The 22,974-nt window shown below is 29.9% G+C and overlaps 4 protein-coding genes and 1 non-coding gene across 6 annotated transcripts; 1 reads left to right on the forward strand and 4 right to left on the reverse strand.

Moving 5' to 3' along the window:
• Positions 1-1,653: 1,653 nt before the first annotated feature.
• On the reverse strand, positions 1,654-7,660 carry LOC137812408 (protein HEAT INTOLERANT 4). Its single transcript, XM_068614364.2, has 14 exons — positions 7,257-7,660; positions 6,925-6,963; positions 6,783-6,836; positions 6,603-6,666; positions 6,443-6,501; positions 6,169-6,293; positions 6,002-6,061; positions 5,253-5,311; positions 4,937-5,016; positions 4,728-4,766; positions 3,918-3,980; positions 3,782-3,829; positions 3,575-3,703; positions 1,654-2,038 (listed from the first exon to the last, which is right to left on the reverse strand). Exons 1-14 carry the CDS (start codon positions 7,410-7,412, stop codon positions 1,991-1,993), a joined length of 1,023 nt encoding a protein of 340 aa, XP_068470465.1. The 5' UTR covers positions 7,413-7,660; the 3' UTR covers positions 1,654-1,990.
• Positions 7,661-8,811: 1,151 nt separating this feature from the next.
• On the reverse strand, positions 8,812-10,902 carry LOC137812411 (uncharacterized). Its single transcript, XM_068614377.1, has 2 exons — positions 10,606-10,902; positions 8,812-9,110 (listed from the first exon to the last, which is right to left on the reverse strand). The coding sequence occupies exons 1-2, from the start codon at positions 10,840-10,842 to the stop codon at positions 8,892-8,894; spliced, it is 456 nt and encodes a 151-aa protein (XP_068470478.1). The 5' UTR covers positions 10,843-10,902; the 3' UTR covers positions 8,812-8,891.
• Positions 10,903-17,683: 6,781 nt separating this feature from the next.
• On the forward strand, positions 17,684-18,801 carry SEP2 (stress enhanced protein 2). Of its 2 annotated transcripts, XM_090298953.1 has the most exons (3): positions 17,684-18,147; positions 18,237-18,336; positions 18,461-18,801. In XM_090298953.1, exons 1-3 carry the CDS (start codon positions 17,819-17,821, stop codon positions 18,728-18,730), a joined length of 699 nt encoding a protein of 232 aa, XP_090155079.1. In that variant the 5' UTR covers positions 17,684-17,818; the 3' UTR covers positions 18,731-18,801. The 2 variants fall into 2 exon arrangements, with proteins under 2 accessions (XP_090155079.1, XP_068470480.1); XM_068614379.2 differs by lacking the exon at positions 18,237-18,336 and having other exon boundaries at positions 17,688-18,139.
• A 326-nt stretch (positions 18,802-19,127) lies between these two features.
• Positions 19,128-22,236, reverse strand: LOC137812412 (uncharacterized). The gene is made up of 10 exons (XM_068614378.2): positions 21,875-22,236; positions 21,540-21,635; positions 21,285-21,359; positions 21,034-21,102; positions 20,231-20,307; positions 20,044-20,132; positions 19,829-19,958; positions 19,649-19,739; positions 19,487-19,552; positions 19,128-19,387 (listed from the first exon to the last, which is right to left on the reverse strand). Exons 1-10 carry the CDS (start codon positions 22,028-22,030, stop codon positions 19,268-19,270), a joined length of 969 nt encoding a protein of 322 aa, XP_068470479.1. The 5' UTR covers positions 22,031-22,236; the 3' UTR covers positions 19,128-19,267.
• On the reverse strand, positions 22,154-22,234 carry TRNAL-AAG (transfer RNA leucine (anticodon AAG)). Its single transcript has one exon. It is a non-coding gene; the product is annotated as a tRNA-Leu (tRNA).
• Positions 22,237-22,974: the final 738 nt, after the last annotated feature.

The raw sequence follows: 22,974 nt of genomic DNA on the forward strand, positions 1-22,974 counted from the left end.
CAATCGGTGTATATAAGTGATCAAGTTAATTTTATTATCGAATTTATTGTCTTACTAGAATAATATGTTGTTGATTAAATTTATTGTCTTACAACAAACAAAACATGACTATCTCTTACACTTAGTTGGTTTCAACATAAACTTCACTTTTTCTAACAATTTTTTTTTTCAAATTTCAAATTTTAAATTTAAAAATTTAAATAATAATAATTATAATTATTATTAGTACTATATTATATTTAATTAGTAACTTAAAGATTCATAACTATTATTAAATTTTATCTCATATCACATATAGATTTTATCTCATATCACATATAGATGTTATTAAAAATTGTGTGTATTAACAACATATGTTAACAAAAAATTTACTAAAATATGCATAGGAACATATTTATTTGGAAATTGTTTTATTTGATATTTTTTGAACAAAATTTATTGGAGATATTTTTTTAAGGTATCAGTAGTTCATCTTTGATCAAATCATCGACTTAACTTGGAGTAAAATATAATGGACTTATATATGGTTGGGTCATCACCCATTCAGTCTAAAATAAATTATTAGAAACTCATAAACTTAGTCTCAACCAAGACATTGGTGACTCAACCTGAATTGGAGATAGTGAATTGAGTCTTGACTAAGATGTTGTCAACTCTAACTTGGTAGCCAATTTTTCACCTTAACCTCAACTACCACATTATCAATTCAACCTCAACTTCATCAACCTAATTGAAACGTCATTAGTTCCACTAAAACATTAGATTAAGATTTATGATCAAATTAAAAATAAATTAAACCAAATTTAACAGACTATTTTTGGTTAACATAATTTATTTATTTTATAGAATTTAATAAGCAATAAATTTTTAAATATGCAAGATCTCACTATCCAGACATTAATAAAAAATAAATGGGACTATTATAAAGGAGTTTTTTAAATTTAAAGAGTAAAATATATTATACAAATATGGACATTATTAAATAATATAGAAATCACGTATCTTAAGAGAAATACAATATTAGTCAAAAAAGAAAAAAGAAAATATAATAAAGATTTTTAATTAAATTTTATTTCATTAAATAAAAAACAAATTATTAAAAGTGTGTAATGTATGTATTTATTAAGTTAACGAAGTGTGAGAACTTAATTCTAAAAAGAGTACAATAGACTAAATTTAAGAAATAATACAAGAATAAAAAATAAAAACGTAATATAAAATGTCGCAAAGCTCAAAGAGAAAAAAACATTAAAAATCATTATAATGGTTTAATCAAAATAAATTGTGGAGTTAAATTTTTGCTGGACCAAATGGTAGTTGGTTATAACTCCTTAATTTCTCAGCTTTCATTCCATTGTAATTATGTTTAGCTATTTATTTTCTCCCACCAAAAATATAAAATATCTATTATAGGATAAATGACTTTAAAGCTTTTAGTAACAGTGATTCCATCTGTTCACCCAACGTTTACAACTAGATAAAGTAAACAACCATGATTGTTGTTTACATGTATTGTAGTTAATACTAGCCATTTACAAGATGAAGTCAACTATATTTTAATAATTTTATAACATTATTCGCAACTTAAGCATATGGTTAGAAATTGCAATAGGAACTAAACAATCTAAATATCAATAATCACAAACAGCAAAATTAGACCAAACAATAATGAATTAATTTCTTCATTTACCTTAGAATAAAAACTGTCGTACATCTAATTTTGAAGGGAAAAAGAATTATCCGAGAGCCACGCAAATGGCAGCACCAGAAGCTCAGGAATTCTCTTCAACATTGAAGCGAGAAACATGTCTATATTCCTCCCAACACCTAGTTCACTTCTCTAGGATCTCTGATCTACAGTTTTACATTGTATGTCGCTTTAGACAACTACACTGGCAAAGGAATTTCGATGTTCATTCATAATAAACAAAACATCTGTTGTGTCAGGCTAAATAAGCCACGAAAATTGCCACTATTGTTTTGCTGCCAATCACAGAACCTCATGAGCCTTTCCATAATACCTGTTAATGAATGGAGACTGCAAACAGAGATAATGATATTCCGTAAAAAAATAGTACAAGGAGAACAAATTTAATCAAGAAATTCAACAACGTGCAGTATATTCATTGTCAGCTCCTATCCTGCCCAGAATCGTCTTCTCTTATTGACCATGATGAATATATCCAGACGTAGTTTTGTTCTTCACTAGGGAATAGACAGATTTTCCGGTGAACCATATCAGATTAATAGGGATATTTATTCAGTGAAGAAAATGGTTACAGCAATAAATAAGTTGTCATTTTCAATTTATTTACCCGCCAATAAATTGTAAGTATCAAATTCAATGTGAAACCAAGCTGATGAGAAGAGGAGAAAAAAGGCAAAGAGGAACTAACGATCCACAGAAGCAAAGCACCTGATAGTTCAATGATTTAATAACTCTAATATGGAATAGCTAGCTGATTTTTCAAAACATAGTATAGCCAGTCTCCTCATCAACTCCTTCAGTTTAACAATCCATCAAAGTTGAAAATGAGAATTTGAATATCTATTTCCATCAGTGCTTTCTAGTAGATACACGCCTGTATATAGGCACCCCTAAAATGCCCGCCACTCCCCCTCAATGTTGCACCATAGGAATTACCAGTTTTCAGAGAATAAGCTTAATACTAATAAGACGTTTGCATCATTAAAAGAAGTAATAGTAGTCACGCTGGAGCAATAGCAGCTGTAAATTTAAAACACGAAACAGTGAAAATTGCCATTGTCCTACAGTGCCACTCAGAACCGCAATAGTAGCCACTACAAGCACTATCCTCAACCTAGAGAGGCCCTACTTCAAAAAAAACATTAGGCGTATTCCCAAACTAATATACACACAATTATGTAGGCACCCCAAAAATGCCCACCTTTCACCACCAATGTACGCATTATTATTCGTCTTAAGTGTTCCTCAGTATATAGGGGTGTTCATGGGTAGAGTAAGGTTGAATAGGGTTCCACTAAACTCGTTATCAAACCAATTAAAATAATCTGGGTTGGATCTATTAATTTTCTACCAAATAGAAAAGAATGTAACAGTAGAGCTGCTACTTTAAAAAAGAATTTGGCAATTGGCCACTCGTTTGGCGTAAAGCAGACTTTTAAAGGGGTTTCCGTAACTGATACAAACATGTGTGCAGGCACCCCTCCCCCTCAATGTATTAGAAGTCTTAAATGTTCCACTATAGGAATTACCCGTTTTCAGAGAACAAGCTAATACCATAAGATCAAATAAGACATTTGCAGCAAAAATAGAAATAATGTAAAAGTAGAGCAGATGCTATGAATTAAGATTAGGAAATGTGCTTCTACGTTGGTGTAAAGCACACGGTTTTTTAAAGGGGTTTCCCTAAATGATAAGTTGAAGATTGAGTACCCTTAATTCATCAATGTTATTTTTTACTGTTTGTATATTTTTTTTATTAAAAGGAAGATGTTTTATGCCCCTAACCATCAGAAATCTATTCTTGATGAATATATGCTTTTAAGAAAAAGAGAAAAAATAACCATAATAGAATGCCTAAAGACCAACCTTAACATTTGATACATCTGGTGCATCTGGAGATTGAACAGGGTAGAACTTGTAAAATCTCATAGTCTCAAATGCAGATTTAGTTTCCTCGCTCATTTCTTCAATGGCTTTTTTCCGAGCCTCCCTTGCCTAAAAAGGTAAAATATAAAATAGGTAAAAAAGAAGAAAGCATAAAATAAAAAACATTATGTCCAGAACCAACATTACCTCTCTATTTGCTCTCTTTGCTTCACGAACCTTTTCCTTGACAAACTCCTAAAAAAAGGAAAATGTATTAACCTAACTTATTACTTAAAAAATCAAGAAATTATGAATTAACTAAATGCCTTCTATTATTTGATACCTTGAATGCATCCTTTTGATCTTCTGATAACTCCTCGTCCTCCACAAGTTTATCAGTAAACTCCTGTAAAATATAGAACAAATAAGTGTTAAGAGGCATTTTTCCATTGTCCTTTGGTTTTCCAGTTGCCCTTTACTTTTACCCTCTCCTATATTAGGAGGGAAACACAATGAAGAAACAGTGAAACGCATACAAAAATAATGGCAAAGAAATACTTTTTATATCCTTATCTGTCTCACAGTCCCCATACACATACTCCAATCCAGAGTCAAGATTGTAGAATTCAATAACTTAGCAACATCCAAAAGTCTAGAGTTTAACTAGAAACTGTTAAATGACAAACAAAACAAAACAATAGGAGTAATTTAAATCTGAAAAAAAAATTATCTACTTCCATTTTTTGTTATCACTTTTAACAATAAAACTGCTGCCACCTTACTTTCACCTATTTCTTGTTTTCAAATATTTGTATGTGAAATGATTACTATTCCCTACTTTCAAAGATTTGCATGAGAAACAATGAGTTGTTTTCACAATTTCTTACACAAATATTTGAAAACATGAAGCCAAAAACACCACAGTAGCATTTTCATAATTAACATTAAGAAACATGAAAACAAAATATTTTCTCATGCCAAATGGTCCCTTAAATTTCCAGCATAATAATATCAGGCTCAGTGAAACTCGGCTATTATAGGATTGTCAGTGGTAAAAGAATAAATAACTACGAAATTGATTATAAAAGTGCAACTGCTTGCTGGGGCTTAATCTGACAAGTTCTAAACAGCACATAACAAGTGAATTCCTTACCTCAAGTTCATCTAATTCCCAATCAAATTCACAGAAGACCTGCATAAAAGCAATACATAAGTAAATGCGAAACAGAAAATTAAATATAGCAACAACCAGTCTATCTTTTACTAAAAAATTATTTAGAAAGGCATATCATACAAATAATATCCCAAACAATCCAAACACTCCTGATTCACTAGGAAAAATTGTTTTCAATAAGTAATTACCGGCTTTGGCTCAGCAGGAAATATTATTGGAACTTCAGTGCTCTGTTCAAGTTCATCTTCCTTGAATGGCTGATAGAAATCTGCAGAAAGAAAACCAGTCAATAAAAAACTATCCTAATAGGAACATTAACACTATCTGTTGAAGAATCATTATGCCTTGAACAAAATGAAGCATCAATATGTGATCAGCAGAAAAATAGAATTCTCACTAATTTAATGAAATTTCAGCATCTTCCTCCTATTAAATAGAAGTAGAATTGGTATACATAATATACTCAGAAAAACAATTTTAATATTCTAAATCCGGTAGACTTACAAGGCAAGCAGTATTCATATTTTTTTAATCTATCCAACTTCAGGTGTTTTAAAGCAGACCTGCACAGCAGATAACAACATGGTTAAGATGACTCGTTCATATCAATATAAGCTACATCAAGGTCAACTATAACAGATTATATGAGGAAAAATCATTAAATGAAAATGACAACCACAACAGTAGATCACTTCGTCAAGTTGCATTAGGAGATAAACTGTCAAATATTCAGTTTTCACCAATTAAGCTTTTACAGATCCACAACTCATTTATTTTGTAAGACACAAACGTTCCAGATGTCACCCAGCAAAGATTAAGTAAAGGAAGCAGAGTAAACATTAATAAATTTTGAGAGGACTGTGAACTGAAGGCCTGAAACCAAAGTAATTGAAGAGATTATCCAAAATTTAGACAGTAAGGAATACTTAAGCAAGTCACCAACAGGAGGGTAAAAGAAGAAAAACATGCAGAAAGTTGAAGACTTCTTCACACTACATGAAAAAACTATAGATTGTATTTTGCAGCATGCAGATGCAGGAACGATAGACTTATAGCTTAAAAAATCTACCTTGAGAAGTGAATGGTGACTATAAAAATAACTAGATAAAAGTCAAAGCACAATAACAATATTAATTAAGCTGGATACCTATAAAAGTCAAAATCTATATTTGTCCAGAATAATAGTATTTACAATATCTGAAACAAGCAGTAGAATATAAAATTTTAAACAAGATAAAAAGAATGGGATGTACCTTCTTTGGTTGCAGCTCAAGATAAATATTTGGGATTTTAGCTTATCAACTTGGCTATCTCTGTTTAAGACAAAATCGTATGAAGGAGTTTAGAGATGACAAAGAAGAAATGTTTCATAAACAGATTCCAAAGAAACCACCAAAAACAAACTAATTTAGATTAATACCGATCCTCCAAGGGAATATATGGAACCCAATCCATTTTCATCTGCTTCATGGGAATTATCTCCTCAGACTCTCTCTGGACTGAGTTTATCCCAATTTTATCAGATGGTGGGAAAGGTGACACAACCTGCAGAAGGACGTTGAAATATTTTCAAAATTAAAATCAAAATGTAAACATCCAAATCATCAAAATTAATACAAGGTTGCTTCATCACATAACAACATCAAGAGTGTTCATGCCGAGATACAAGTAGACAGTGCACTTTAACAACTTACAGCTACTACAACAGGTATGCAGACAACTTTGCTTTCCCCCTTGAACATAACGAGTTGAGCTGCAGCCAGAAAATCATCAAATAATTAAGGGTAAATAGCACACCAAGCAAATCAGTCGCCTTTAAATCAACAAAAGGAATAAATTCCGGAAGCCACTTACGCTCAGTACAACCAAAGAGGTAAACCTTCTTCTCATACAACACGCCATCCTCTTCGAACGCTTTCTGAAAACACATCCAAAAAATCATAACACCATCAGTAATTAATCAAATAAATCAGTTTAACTTAACTCAAAAACATATCACTAACGAAAAACGTAATCAGCCCAATCCAACCATACTTCTAGATTTGAGAAATCCCACTTGAATTGATACACGGAATCCAATTGGTCCCACTGCCATTACAACGCGAAACAGTCACAACAAGAAGCACGGCACGGTCATAAACGAAGAAAAATCTACAAATTAATTGAACAAACAAACCTCAGTTCCAACTGGGAATGTTTCCTTCCACAAATCTTCCTACACAATCCAAATTAACAAAAACCGTTTTCCATCAGTAAAACCAACACAACAAATACAACGCAAAAAAAAAAAGCTACACAACTAGCATAGCCACTTACAAGCTAAACAGTTAACATAGCTGACTAAAACTGAAACGAAAACAGAAGAAAAACAAAGCAGCGATAAATCGTTTATTCCGAACAAATAAAACGGTTCGTTTCATTCCATTCTTGAGAATGTTGAGTTAAAGAAACGGTCGGAATCGAAATGAAAGTATTGAAAGGGTGATGAAGATGAAGTTGTTGACTAACCAAGTTGCGCTTATCTTCGAAGTACTCAGGCTCGGATTGAGGCTTGGAGGTCTTGGCTCGTTTAGCTCGAGGCTGTGGTTTGGTATTGTTTTCTTCGGCTGCGTCTTGTTTGGCTTCTTGCTGCTGCTTCGCCTTCCTCTTAGTCCCTTTCCTCATTGTGCAATGCGGAATCTATCGGTGACGCCAAACAAGGAAGAAAGATAACCGAAGAAAGAGAGTGAGAAAGAAAAAGAAAAATAGGGTTTGGGTTTGGTTCCTTCGTGCGTGCGCAAATAGAGACTGTAGAAGGCGCTGGATCCAGATTCAAATGAAGAGACACGCACAAAAATAATTTAAATATAAATCATAAATAAATTAATAAATATGAGAGATTTTATAGGGAGGCTGTGAGGCGTGAAAACAACGCACACGGCTATTCTTCCTACACCTTTTAATTATCGCATCATTTTTAATTTCCTATTGTCTTTTTATTTTTATTTCCTATTTTTAAAAATAAAAATTAATGTCCTAACTGGTCCCGTCTTCTAATATTTTAATTATTATAAACTTAATATATTTCTAACATTTCAATTCTATTACAAAAATTACAACACTGTTTGTCTATTTTTTATTTTTTTTAAGTTGTCTCAAATTTAGACCTAATGCAAGTTATGTGATGGGTTTTGTCGAATGACCTAACCTAGTTTTACTCTTCATATTTCTTAAAGAATAAAACAATTAATTTGAATAATTTATTAATTAACATTACGTGTATTTAATAAGTGGTGGATTTTTTAAATATAAATACTCAATTTTGTATAAACATTTGTTCTTGGAACATGTTTGAGTTTTATGTCTTCTTTCTTTTTTAATACAAACATACAAACATGTAATGCTTATTTATATTTTAAAAAACATAATTATAAAACAAAAATAATGACATAACTTATTTAAAACCTTTTTTTGTTTAAAATTTTAAATGCGCTTAAACTTTCTCAAACACGTGGTTAAACATCATCACATACTTTTATGAAGAATTTTCAGAGATGTTAGTTATTTCTTCATGGTTTTGTTCGTGATTTTTGCCGAATTTGTGTCGGTGCAACTATTACTTTCATCCTTGAGACAAATAAAGAGAAAAAAAATGAAATAAGATCAAGAACAGTAGAAATAGAACAAAAAAAAAACAGAATAGAAAAATTAGATTTTAGATGGGTAGAAGCAAGAAAAAAATATTTTTTATTAAAAAATGAGAGTGGAAATAAATAAATAAGTTATAACAAAATAATAATAGTTAAAAACCTTTTTTTAAAAAATAGTTATTTTTAACACAAAATTATTTATCATTATTTATTAAATATTAAGTTATAATTTTTTTAAACTAAAAAAAGAGAAATAACTTCCGTTCATTTTTAAAATAATACATATTTTTAGTGGATGTATCTTTTTTCCTATTTTTTTCTTCTCAAATAAAAAATATAAAGATAATATTTTATCCTTCTATTTTCTTCCACTCTATACTGCAATTGGTGGAGAATGCAGGAGCCGAAAAAAGATAATAAAAAAAAAAGGATAGTGTTGAAAATGGTGAGAAGCTTTATCCTCTGTCATAAATAAATGAGAACAGAATTTTAATAATAATAACAATAATGATAATCAGCTTTCTTTAGTTTTGGTATGTTTTTGGGTTGAAGGATCATCAGATGAAGAATCATGGCCTAGACATTTGAGGAATGCATTTTTGGCCAAGTTGAAATAATAACAAGGGTGGAGAAAATATAGTGATGAAGTTGAAGCTTCTCCCTCTGCAATCTCTTCTCTCACTATTCTTCTGCTTCCATTGCTCACTATCTCACCTTTAATACTTGTATTTCCCTGCAAAAAAAAACATCACTTTGTCATGTCAATTCAATTGTATAGAATCCTTCAGGTCCTTTGGTAAGGCTCATAATCATAATCATCTCAGACCTGGTGTCTTTATGCTCCATGTTATTCTTAAAACATATAGAAAGTCTTTTTTTGAAAATTTCAAACTCTAGAGTGAGCTTTATTAGGAGACAAGTTAAGTTGCTATCATAAGGGTCATGTTTTCCAAGAGAAATCAATTAGAAAAATCAAATTTAGGATTTGGAAAGATGTAGTAACACTGACTACATACATGTTCTTCTATAACAGAAAACCAGCCAAGTTTGACTGGTACAGTTTCTGAAGTAATAATAAAGCTTTTCAACACCAACCAATAATGAAATGTACACATTGGTTGCGGTCAAATTTAAGAGAACTAAGTAAATATTGTCGGTGGAATGAAATGAATGAATAGAACTTAGAAAGGGCAATTTTGAATTGAAGTAGGTGTAGGGATACTTTGGTTGGTGGACTCAAGCAAATGGCAAGGGAACCTTGTTTTGAAGCCAACAATTTTTATCTGCTGGGTAAAATATTGCCTATTTTCACTTTAAAAATATATGGTATACCCAGTTTTGAATATTTATTCTGAGATGAAAAAGTTAATCAGACAAGAAAAACTTGGTACAGTTTGTACAAGTGTTTTTGACACCGTTTCCCAAACAAAATTAGAATTTAATTTGATTATTTACATTGGCATTTCATAAAAACTTTCATTAAGTGGACTGTTAAGGTAAAATTCCAATTTTAATAAGAGAACAACATTAAAAACACTCAGAAAAGTACATCTAAATATTGTCTAAAATCATTGCATATAGAAGAAAGATAATCAAATTCGGCATAAACTTAAGGGGGACCAAGGAGAGGGCTGAAAGTTCTCTCTGGGATTTTGGTTATCATAATTCGAAATATCAGAACATTTTAGTCAAATCAGTTTATTGTTTCCTTTCCCTAACCAGAAACGGATGCTGCATACCAACCTAGAACATTCTTATCCATGAAACCCAGAATCATATTTGCAGACATGTCACTGATCCACATCAGAGTCCTCCATTTCCAAATTCAAAGAACAGTCCAAAGACTAAATCTAATTAAAATCCAATTGAAACAATAATGGGAGGAGTGTTGAAACAATAAACCCCCAATACTCCCAAAAGATCAACAACCTAGATTTATCAGAAGAAAAGACCAATAACAGAATCCTAACTTGAACTTCAACAAACGAACATGCAATTGTCAGAGGACATTAAACAACCTAAGAAAATAAAAAGCAAACAAAGCAGAAATCTTAGATTTGTTTCTTTGAGAAGATCTCTCAAGTTTCACCCTTGGCTTTTTTCGAAAGATTAAAACATATAAAAAAAAAAAAAAGAGGTTAGATGAGCAAAATGACATCTTTATTTGTTGGGAAACATAAGAATCCAAAAGGGTACAAGAAAAAACAAAGAAATGGAAATGGGTTTACCCGGGTGGTCTGAAGACGGTTGGTGACAGCAGTGGAGTGGTTGTTGGAGGGTTGTTGTTGCTGTTGTTGAGTGGTGGAGGCAGTAGAAGCAGTAGAGTGATGGTGGGAAGGATCTAAAGCAATGATGGAGAAGCAAAAGAGAAGGGCAAGAAGAAGAAGCAAGACCAAAAGTTGAATCCAAATGAGCCCTGGAATACTCAAACTCTCTAAAGTCAGCTCCTCTCCAAAATCCAACATAATAGATTAGATATAAAAGATTATGAGAGAGTGTCTTTTTAGAATCACCAAAATGTTTTCATTTGTTGTTGTTTAAAAGCATTGTGAGAATGGACAAAGATGCTACAAACCAGCAAAGGTAGGGGTTTCGTTCCTCTACGACGACAGTTTCGCTCTTGCAGTGTACTGCAAAACTAATAGCGCCAGGATTAACTCAACGATCACGATTCAAAATCAAGCAAATGACTCTCTTTGTACACACCCAAGACAATTCAACCAACGGTCAAGATTCTTTTTCCTTTCAGATTATATCATGTTATTCTACATACTATACATACTAATTTAAAATGATATGTCATCATCAAATAATAATAATAATAATAAATAGAAAATTATAGATATGAATTGGCGTAGATGAAAATAAATCAACATTTAAATAAACTTAAACTCGATTACTTTGAATTTTAAATACAATATTTTTAAAAAAAAATTGTATATATAGTAAACTATGTTCATTCGTTTGTTTAGTAATTCTAATATCTTGTTCTAAAATTTACTATCGTTCGTTTTCTTTTATTACACTATTATTTTCTTCTATAAAGAATGTTTGGTGAAAGGAAATTTTTTTATACCTAATCATAAATCTTAGACATTATGATAGCTATAAATGATTAAATTTTATTTGGTAGGTGAACAATATTCCTATTTCTTTTTTACCAAAATCATTATTTTTTTATCGTGTTCATTGATTTGACAAACGTGATACATTGTATTTTCTGTAAAAAAATATTTAAGTCAATATTCCTGAGTTATCACTTTTAACAGTCAGTATTTATAAGTTTCAATCATCATTATTATATATGATTTTATAATCAATGAAAGTAATGTCTTTTCTTTCTAATTTAATTTTTATAAGTGATATTGTTCTATAATTTATTGAGTTTTTTAATATTTTTTTTAAATCATATCTTTAGAGTTATTAAAATAAGTTAACAGGGCCACTCTGGCTTGCACGTGTGTGACATTTTATTGATATATTAAGAACAATATTTTTTTAAAATAATGACTTTCTATTAAATATTATTTAAATTAAATGTTTACGTGTAATTTGTATTTTATATTTATACATTTTTCATTTTATACCTATAGAATGATTAGTGACAAGATATATTAATACAACATTAAAATTACTATTTATGTTAGATACACATTATGCAAAGTTAAGGCAAAATAGTTGTTTTTCATATTGCACCCAATTTTAATATATCATAACTAGTAATTATAAATATATTAACCATATTTAATATTTTTTATCTTTAAAGATAAAATACTTACTGCGATAAATTGAAAAAAAAAAAGCCTTCAAAATTATAATATCAAAATTAAAATACAAAAAATAAATTACAAGTGTATAAGTAAATTATATACTTTTAATTAAAATAAATTATTAAATGAAGAAAATAATAATTACTTTTAAAATTAAATAATAAATAATTGTTTAATTAAATAACATATTTATTTTAACTTAAATTGTCTGTCTTGCCTTAATTATATTAATTAATATTTGCAATGTTAAACCAACTACGTGATTAATGATAAGAACTATAGCTGGTTAGAAAATATTAAAGATTTTAAATTAAAAAATATTTTTAAAGGAACTAGAAAAGGTAAATATAATCATAATTATAAAAACTAAAAACATAATTTTTTATTAAACATTTAAAAAAAATATTATATCATAAATAAAACTATTTAATATAGATTATTAATATTATTTATCAAGTATATTTATTGGTTAATAATATTTGTATTTATGGAGTTAGATATCATGGTGAGAAATTACAAAAGTTAGATATCTTTCACATCGCAACACTATTTTTTATTTTAAATAGCCTAATAACTATATAACCTGTATTTGATTTGTAATTTACAATTATATTTTTATGATATTATGGTATTTTGTTACAACTTTACATTTTTTAAATAAACAAATTATTAAGTATATTTTGTTAGAAATTAACACTTAACTTTTGATAATCTAGTATGAGTATAGTAGATTAAGACCATTCATGGTATTTACTCCATAAATTTCAATGCAAAAATTTAATTTTATCTTTAACCATTTAATGTTTTAATCTATGTTTTTAATGCGATTAGATTATCATGTTGTCATATTTTTAAGTGAGCTATTTTATTTAATACTTAATGATAAATTGGCCATGATATCATCCAAAACATGAATATTTTCTAAATCCAATTAATTTAACTAATTTAATACATATCATATCACTTCCAAAATTGCATATGCACGTATATATCTAATCACATAAAACACTTATCACACTTAAAAAATATGTAATTAAATAAGGGATATGAGTGATACATCATCATTTGATTGACTTATCTTTAAAACAAAATATTTCTTATCAATTGAGGGATGATTTAAATGAGAGATAATTTGTTCAACCTCTTTCTTACTTAAACATTTAAACATCTAACTTTCAATTGAAATAATTGATATTAATTTTTTTCTCATATTGATTTTTCCTCACACAATTGTTACTCCATTACTTGACTAATTTACATCAAACTACTAATTTATAAAGTCTACCTCGTATTACTAACACTTTAAAACTTGAAGTCACTACTTGTCTTTTGAAGCATGAGAATCCAATAGAATAAATTATGTTAGAAACTTTTACTTTACTACTATAAATTGAAAAAAAAATATTTTTAAATCATTCAAAATTATAATATAAATTTTAAATATAAAAAAGTAAAATACAAGTGTATGAGTAAATTATATAGTTTTAATGAAAATACAATATTAAAAGTAAATTATTAAATGAAGTAAATAATAATTAATTTTACATTCAATAATAAATAATTGTCTAATTAAATAACATATTTTTTTAATTCCAATAGTCTTATTTACCTTAATTATATTAATTAAATTTTTTAATGTTAAACTAACTACGATGATCAATGACAAGGACTATAACTAGTTAGAAAATATTAAAGATTTTAAAATAACATATATTTCTAAAGGAACTAAGTAAGGTAAATATAATTATATTTACATAAACTAAAAACATATTTTTTGTATTAAACATTTAAAAAAATGATTATGTAAAAAATATAACTATTCAATATAGATCATTAATATTATTTATCATGTGTATTTATTTGATAAAAATATTTTTAATTGTGGAGTAAGTCATTTTGAGAAATTGCAAAAGTTAATTCTTTTATATATATATATATATATATTATTCATAATTTACAATTATAACAGCTTATACTTTTATGATATCATGATAATTTGACATCTTTCGAATATCTTTTTTATTAAATATATGTTGTTAGAAACTAATACTTAACTCACTAGAAACATTTTTTATTATCAATGAATTTAGTGTATTAGGACGATTCATTCCATTTACATTTACTTCATAATTTTCAATGTAAAAATTTATTTATTTTTATTTTCACCAATGTAATGTTTTAATAAATGTGATTAGACTATTATTAAAGTTATAATATCTCGTTTTTTAATTTAGCTATATTAGTTACCTTAATGATATATTGGTCATGATATTCAAAGTATAAACATTTTCTAAATCCAATTAACTCCATTAATTTCAGTCATATCACTTAGAATTGCATATATGTGTGCATGTGTATATTTAATCACATAACACGCGTCACACTTAAAAATATGTAATTAAAATAAGGGATACATCTTCATTTAAGTGACTTATCTTTACAAAAATAGAAAGTCATCGACTCTCATTTGTCGAAGTTATCTATCGCTTAAGAGACACCTCTTATCAATTGAGGGATGATTCAAATGAGAGAAAATTGACTCGAGCTCTTTCTTACTTAAACATTTGAACACCTAACTTTCAATTAAAAATAATCAATATTGATCACTCAAGTGTTACACCATTAGTTGACTAGTTTGCATCAAACTGCTAATTTATAAAGTGTACCTCAAATTACTAACACTTTAATACTTGAGTGACTACTTGTATTTTAAACAATGAGAGTTCAGGAGAATAAATTATTTAGAAAGTTATAACTTGAATAATCAAAAATAACTTTTGAGAGACAATGATATGCTTTAGTAATATTTGTCATAGTTTAAGCATCATCCTGCATCTAATCTAGAGTTCAAGGAATTCATGTAAAAATTAGAAAATCATATATTACAAAACTAACACATAATCCAATATCAATCCTTTTTAAGAGATTTTTAACATTGAAAATATTTTTTTTGTAACTATTAGATATACTAACTCAAATTAATTATAACTCAAAACTAACGAAATGAATATCAACATTTAAAATTTAAAGAATATAGTAATATCGATTTCACTTATCAATACCGAACAATTCTTCATTTTATTTCAACACACTTGTAAGTTATTTCCTCTAACTTAAAAGATATTTTGCTTACAAAAAGCAACTCTAACACATAAAAGGTAAAACAGAAAAACTTTGGATATTCTTAAAGAACTTCCAATAATATTTCCAAAACTTCAACATCTTAAATAAATACATCGACTTATTCATGTTACGAATAAATTATAGGTCAATTAATTTGGACGGACAAAGTATAAAATCGTTTTATATAAATGAAAAGAGAAACAAAAAGAAAACAATGGCAAGAAAACATGAAACATACCTAAATAAAATTTTTGATAAACCTATCTTTTCTCAATTGTAGTCTCAAATATATAATATGTTCATGAGATTCACATAATTTCACAAGCTACAGTCAATATAAATGGTTTATAATTTTAAAAATATATATTTTTTGCTAATAAATTAAGAACAAAATGTTTTAAATTATTATTTCTAATTTAATTTTAATTTTATTCTCTAAATTTAAATAATTCAGGTCTTAAGGAACTCTTTATTCAAATATTTAATACAACTGGACACATTGACCTTCAATATTTTTTTTATCGATTTAAGTTGAAACAGTTTCCTAATCCAAATTCTCTATAATATAGACAATATAATTTACTAGTAATTTAATACAATATAGGCCATACAAGTCGTTAGTTAGTTTATTAATTTACTATACTTTTAATAATTGCAACATAAACTATAGTATTTATAATTTTAATTATAATTATATTTTATACTTGTATTTTTCAAAAATTATATAAGATTTTTAATAATTCAATTTTCTTATTTTAATGAACCAAGGTTAATATATACATATATAGTGTAGAGATCTAAATCCCACGTGGAGGGAGGAATGGCTACCCGTGAATGTGAGGGAATGATTCCAACGGCTAAATCCACTCTTTACAAAATTTGTTTCACCTTTTTTCATCAATAATGTTTGTATTTTAACACTATGTGACTTCAAGTTATGGAAAAACTTTGATAACACTTTTATATTATAATAAAAATTGTAAAATAAATGTGAGCAATGTTATTAGATAACATTAATTCAATATCTTTTTACTCATTTAATTATTTTCATATCTTTTTAAATTTTTATTGACTTGAATGTCGAAGAATTTTTTACAAATAGATATCACTCCGTTTTCATTATCATTCTTGACAATCCTTCCTAGAACGTTATTCAACTTGTACAATTTAGACATCCATCTCAAACAATCCTAACTTATCTCCAATAAAGTTATCTCCAATAAAGTTGACAAAACAATTCTTACGTAAGCAAAATTAAAGTACAAATCATTCCAAAAAAAATTATTATTTGTTTCACAAAAATACCATAAAACTAAGCATCCTTGTAGTTAGACAAGGATTCAAAATTATACCATCTACCAGCATATTCTCAATTAATTTAATATCATCCGAAATCATAACAACATACCTATTTTTTCAAATCATCACATCCACCTAACATTTATAACTCAAAAAATACTTTTAGCTTCAATGACAACTTTCATACAAAAGCTGAACCAAAACATTATGTCATAAACATTTTTATCTAACATCTATTTTTTTCAATTTCAACATTAAACCAACCAGAAAATTCATCATTTTCCATCTACTAAAAGAAATCAACCCAATTATATAACCATTCACCATAACTTCATTATTCAAAACTAAGGTAACACAATGTACAATTATTATAATATATCTTTATCCATTTTCATTTACAACCACCCCGTTTAATATCAATTCCTAAACTCATTCAAATTGTCATTAAAACTGTACTAAATAGACAAATTAGTTTTCCTTACCTTAAATTTATTCCACTCCAAACAAAATTGCAATAAATTATGATTTAACGCATGAGGCTCGAATATATTCATAAGAAACTTTGACCACTAGAGTGAAGGTGCCATTATAACCCTAAATTAATATAGATTCATATTTATTCATAAAACTACACATGTAATACACATTCCTAAGCATGCAATCAGTCCAAAAGAAAGGGACTAAACAAGACACCTACAGTATATAATGTTTGGAAAAATGTGTTATTGGTTTCTCTAATTTTTGTCAAATTTTTCTTTAGTTAATGTATTTTTAAAACAATAAATTAGTCTTCAAATTATTAAAAAAAACATTAATATTAGTGACAGATTTGTATCATTACAAAATTGCACACTAGGTGTTTGCTTAAAGTTTCATAGATTAAAAATGGTCTACAGAGTAGTGAACTGGGTTTGTGAGAAACTTTTTTGACTCCCAAAATGAAGGAAGAAGAATAGAAAATTATGGTTGTGAAATTATGTAGAGAAGAGGAGAAAAAAGAGCTTACCAAGAATTTGTCTGATTTTCCAAGCAGCTACGTATTCCAATTGATTCCGCAACCAATCATTCATTTTCACGACCCCACCCTAATGTCTTGGTCTCATATTTGAAAACCACGTTAACGAACCAGACCAATCAACCCACACGTAACCGTCTAAATTTTTCGTTCCTCATCTCTCAAATCCTTCTCCTGTACTTTTTTTCCTTTCACACTCTTTTAATTCTTCAACTCTGCAAAACCCCTCTCTCTATGGCATCTGCTGCTGCGCGTGTGACGCACTGTGAACTGCGGCCGGCTAGAACGGCGGTTCGGGGAAGAGAACTGGGCGGTCCGGTTCAGGTGACGATCCCGAAACCGAAAGCGGTGGAGACAGAAGGCGCGAACACGAACATCGTGTTGCAGCCGCGGTTGTGTACTCTGAGATCCTACGGTTCAGATCGATTTGGCGTCATCAAGACTCGCAGGGAGGGTGGCGATGAGGTGTTACCATTCTTCGCTGCACTTTCCGACTACATCGAGAGCTCTAAGAAGAGTCAAGATTTTGAGATCATCTCTGGTCGTCTAGCAATGGTATATAGCAATTTTCCATTTTTCATGCCTCTAACTATTCTTGTCAGAAGAATTGCTGATTTATATAATATATAGATAAAAAAAATAAAAAATTCAACATTTTGTTGAGAGTGGGATTTGAACCCACGCCCTTTCGGACCAGAACCTTAATCTGGCGCCTTAGACCAACTCGGCCATCTCAACTGATATTTACTTACGTTTTAACAAATTTATATGACCTATAAAATATTTAGGAAATTGTGTGCATGCAGTTGAAACTCATTCATTTGTTTTTTGATAACATATTACTTAGGTTAATGTGATGTGTTGGGTTTGGAGCAGATGGTGTTTGCAGGAACAGTGGCAATGGAAGTGGTGACAGGGAACTCTGTGTTCAGAAAGATGGATATTGAAGGAATCACTGAAGCGGGTGGGGTGTGTTTGGGTGCTGTAACTTGTGCAGCTCTCTTTGCATGGTTCTCCAGTGCCCGAAACAGAGTTGGTCGAATCTTCTCTGTCGGCTGCAACGCATTCATCGACTCCGTAATTGACCAAATCGTCGATGGTCTCTTCTATGAAGGGGACCCTACTGATTGGCCTGATCAACCTTGATCAAATATTATAATTCTTACAGTTTTACACATTTAATGTGTTTCAAAATCATAGACACAGTTAGAGGAAGATGTAATTCTAGTATTTAGAATTATTATATATATATATATATATATATATATATATACAGAGAGAGAGAGAGAGATAACGTAAGATCTGAAAATAAATGATGCTGAAATATGTAAACTAATATTTCTTAAGCATAGATAGACGATGAAATGAAATGTGGTTTTATTAGCATGGGGTATATCATTCAAAACCTCAAACCTCGGATTGTGTCTGCCACTGTTTCAACTATGTTAGTATCTCATTCTTGCAATTTACTAATACCTAAGACTCCCACGCCTCTAATTACATGTATGAAAGGGAATGCTAAGAGGATTTGTATGTCAAAAAGTAATGGGAAGTTGAATGCACATTAATTTGAATCATGAGTGATTATGAACAAAGAAACAGCTTAAAATTGTAATTTGCAATTCACAAACTTTGTTTATACTATAATTTGATGTATCCGCTCAGAAACCGTTTAACGTCGAACTATGCTGCATTTTCGATTGTCTGAATGCACTCTAATACGCTTGCCTTCTTTGCCATTGCTTCCATTAAGGCTTCATGAAGCACCTTGTTGTTTTTTAAGAGAGAAGCAGCAAACAGAACCTGCAAACATGAGCTTTTAAGCATAAAAGTGCACGAATTTGGGGGTACATGTACTCTTAAAAATTACCAAACTGTAAATATACATATCAGAAAACATACAGCCCATCTTGTGAGATTTTGTTGCTGATCTTTGCTGAGTGGTGGCTTGGTTCTGTTAAGAAATCTCTGCAAGGAAAATATTTCTTTTGAGTACTATTATTTGAAATGGTAGGGAGTTGTATAATAATATCACATCTTACAAAATGATAGAGGATTTCTAACCTGCAGAGTGAAAAGATCAGCAGATTGTCCAATCACCTTGTCATATGTTAAACCTTCTGCTGCCAATCCAGCCATTGACACAACAGCTAATCTGATATGAACAAAGGGAAGTTACAACTCTCTCAATTTCTTCATGTTAAGTCTTGTGTGTTAGAGCAATTAAAGGTGGCTGATAAGTACCTATCTAGCTCTTTAGCATCAAGCTGACCGCTATAGATAAGCTTTTCAAGCCTGTCATCAATGAGATTGACATGCTCTTTCCCAATATCCAGTGAGTAGCCCAAAATGGGTAAGCCAAGGAGATAAGCAACTAAATGAAACATAATGAGTTAGAGCAAAGTCACATTCTTATGCTATGTGCATGCATATCAGCCAAAAAAAGAGAAGGGCAGTACTCAAAAAGTGAGCTGCTTCATGTCTGGCAATCCTCTCTTGATAATCAGGAAAAAGTGATGAGAAGCTGCTAATAGCAGCTTGGAGAAGCCTACACTAGCAACTTAGAGCATTAATGTAAAGCAAATTAACACTAAAGATTGTTACCTATTGCTACTTGGTAAGCACAATTCGTAATTTATTTCTTACCCTGGGGATATGCTACCCACAGCCAAAACCACTAAGGAAATACTCCCAATCAAGTATGGAACAAAAAAACCCCAGTCCTACAAGAGTCAGCATACATGATCAGAGATAGAAACAAAAGTCAAAATTCTTTTAAGGTCTGCTTGGTTGAGTGAATGGAAAGTAGTAAGATGAAAATGATCAGGAAAGTATTTTCAACCAAATTTATTTCTGTTTTCTATATATTTTTTTAGCTATGTCAAGCAAGTGTAAAAGGATTTTCATTCCCACGTCTCAACCAAACACCACCATTAGCTTTTCTTTAATACACAAGGTCACAAACTAAATACATGAGTATGTCAACTTACAACAATAAAACAATTCTTATTTGAAAACCACCAGCATAAATAGAGTCTTAAGAATCACTAATGAAGTAGAATATATTTTCTTTGTCCTTATTACAAAGCACATTTTCAAAGAAATTGTTGATCTTTTTATAAAACATTTTATAACTTCTGCCTAATCTTAGATTTTCTTTCCTTATTTACTCATATTTTAATATGAGTATTTGTATTTTGTTGTATTAATGAATAATGAGAATATAATTAGTGTGATTGCTATCAATAAAATATTTTTTAGATAGTTTAAGTATTTTTAAAAAAAACTCAACGAAATTAATTGCTTGTGCTACTAATCTTTTACTGATTATGACTACAGTGTGTAGGAAAGGAAATAGTTGCTTAATCTTTCACTATGGTTTCTATAGCTTTATTATACTATATCATTAAACAGACATACAGAGCAAAACAGAAGTGTGTTATTGATACCCCGGGAAGCTGCCCAGCTAGAACAGCAAAAAATCCTGTTGTTCCAACCACAGTAAAAAGAAAAGCTGCCTGCATCATGAGAGATTTTTGTTTGGTTAAGAATGCTACAACTAACATGAAACATATGTTATGTTTTCAAGATTGAAAGAGTTTCCACATTTTAAAGTATGAGATATTTGCACATTACATATTGAAAAAACACTGCTCGTTGCATTTGATACTAAAAAACAAAGGACTTCTGAAAAACTCACATCGTTTCTAACACTAGGAATTGCAAGGTTCTCTGCGTTTTTTATTCCTAGAGTTGTCAGCTCTCGCAGTGATGTCTGGTACACAAAATTGGAATGGTGAAAAGTTGTAAAAGTGATGAACTAGCTTACATATGAATGAGCAGTGGAAGCACTGGACAGGTATACATATGGATGCTATGTCTATGTCCAGAATGGTTGATGAGAGCTTAATGTTTAGTTGTTGTCACTTTGCCACATTTGTAATTGGAGACTGACCGTACGACGTGAAACATATGGCTGAGAACTCCATTTCTTGGCCCAACCAACTTCACCTAGCTGATCTAGTGCCTCTTTAACAGCATCACTGTCTTTCTGCACAAAACAAGCCACAGATATCTCTTTGACTACCTTATTACTCAGATATGAATAATATTTTCTTGTGGCTTAAGAATTTAATTTGATCTCAATTGTTCTTAACTTGAGCTTGTTGCAGTGCTCAATTACATTGTTGAGATGGTATCGAACAATTGACAAACATAGCAACTATTATGTTACTTGTTGTGACCCTTTGGAATGACAATCATTATAGATATTTGGTGATAAACTAAGACCTTGGAAATGGCAGATTGGAGTGTGTTGAGGTCGATCCCAGGGGCAGCAGAGGAAGCTCTTGTTGTCCATTTTGGGTTGAAACATCTTTGATGTTGATAATGGTAGTAATAGGGTTTGGGAAGAAGAGGTGAGTAAGCCATGGTTGTCACCCACATTATCCCTTTGCTATCTACTCTGTTTGTTTATTGGAGGGTGTAGTTTGGTGCAGATAAGCACTTGATACTTGTTAGTTGGTAGGACCAAGCTACATATAAAACAAAAGAAAAAAAAAGATTTCATGTTAAGAGTGGGATTTGAACCCACGCCCTTTCGGACCAGAACCTTAATCTGGCGCCTTAGACCAACTCGGCCATCTCAACTTGGATGCTTATAACTCAATTACAATATATAAATAAATGAAAAGGTGTATTTGATTTTAATATGTTAATGGCTTGATTGATGTAGCTAATCAATGTGTGCATTTTCATATTTTCGTATGAAGAGCTACTCTTGCATTCGATCAGGGTCCTATTTGACAGAATAACTGTGTCTGTAAGTCTGTATGTACGAGATATATGACAACAATATTATTAGTACTACCGAGTTTCAGTTAAGTTAAATATCAAAGGATTCAAATAAACTAATTTGAATAAAACCTTATTCCGGTCAAAAGATATATAAGATAGACTCTTGTATCTTATGAATGATAAGGTTCCAATTCTCATTCATCTCTGACGTAAGATAAGCATATATTTGGTTTTGCAGCATAGTAAATGAACTCAATTTTTCTTGTTCACACTACTGAATTTCTCACATTTGTACTCCGTTTTTACCTCTACATCACACAATTTAAACGAGTGTTAATTGTATATCATGTGTCTTTAGAGTCTGAAGATTCTTCTTAACTTGCTTACTCCTAAATAGGATTACTCAGATTAAGATCAGAACCTCATAACCGAGGTTGTAAACTTTATTAGATTTGATCTTGGACATTATGGAATTTTATTTCGACAGGAGATATTGTGAAGAGTTGGATTCCTCAAAACTTCTTTTTAACATGATATTAACCTAATGATATGAAATAAGATTTTCTTAACAGCACAAATTACAAATCTGATGC

This window comes from Phaseolus vulgaris, chromosome 2, assembly GCF_051622355.1.
Source record: "Phaseolus vulgaris cultivar YP4 chromosome 2, ASM5162235v1, whole genome shotgun sequence".
Classification (NCBI taxonomy): domain Eukaryota; kingdom Viridiplantae; phylum Streptophyta; class Magnoliopsida; order Fabales; family Fabaceae; genus Phaseolus; species Phaseolus vulgaris.